General features: G+C 66.1%; 1 protein-coding gene across 1 annotated transcript in view; it reads right to left on the bottom strand.

The window, feature by feature from the left end:
- EMH_0079070 (dimethyladenosine synthase, putative) overlaps positions 1 to 254 on the bottom strand; it is a gene marked incomplete at both ends in the record, with an annotated part of 1,969 nt that extends 1,715 nt beyond the window's left edge. Inside the window, one exon of the mRNA XM_013500075.1 lies at positions 134 to 254. Within this exon, the coding sequence (XP_013355529.1) occupies positions 134 to 254 (121 nt within the window). The remainder of the gene's footprint in view (positions 1 to 133) is intronic.
- Between the last annotated feature and the right edge of the window lie 442 nt (positions 255 to 696).

Raw genomic sequence — 696 nt, 5'->3', positions numbered from 1 at the left:
GAGGGGCCCCTCAGGGGGCCCTGCGCAGCCCCGATGAATGCATGCGGGGCCTCAGCAGCAACAGAACCAAGCCAAGCCAACGAACGTATGGGTCTGCTGCAGCAGCAGAAGCTGCTGCTGCTGCTGCTGCTACTGCTTCTGCTGTTGCTGCTGCTGCACCGGTTTATTCTGTATGGGACGCGTTGCTCCTGCTGCAGCTGCCGCAGCAGCAGATGCTGCAACGTCCTGGGGCCTCCATTCCGGGGGCCCCCCATTGGTACAGCAAGGTGGCCGAGGGGGGCCCCCTGGGGGGCCCCTTGGGGGGCCCCCAGGGGCCCCTTCACCACAAGCCTTGGCAGCTCACTGGGGGACCCCCCGGCTTGGGGGCCCCCACCTGGGGGCCCCCTTATGCTGCTCCTGGGGGGCCCCCAAACCCCTAGGAGGCCTTGAAGCTCCGGCAGCGGGGCACGGAGGCCCCTTGCTCCGCCGAGGGGGGGCCCCCGGGGAGAGTACATTGGGGCCCCAGGGGCCCCCAGGAGAGCAGCAGCAGCAGCAGCAGCAGCAGCGGCAGCAGCAGCAGCAGGAGGCGTTAGAGGTGCAGAGGAGACAGCAAAATGAATTTCCTTTTCCTTTTATAAACAAAAAAAACAGATATGAGCGGAGCAACAGAAGAAGGCCGGGGGGCCCCCCATGAGCCCGGAGGGTACGGGGGGTAAT

This window comes from Eimeria mitis, genomic scaffold (assembly GCF_000499745.2).
Source record: "Eimeria mitis Houghton genomic scaffold, Emh_scaff4996, whole genome shotgun sequence".
NCBI lineage: Eukaryota > Apicomplexa > Conoidasida > Eucoccidiorida > Eimeriidae > Eimeria > Eimeria mitis.
Note: the sequence above shows the minus strand (reverse complement) of the source record. Positions and strands in the feature narration are given on the sequence as shown.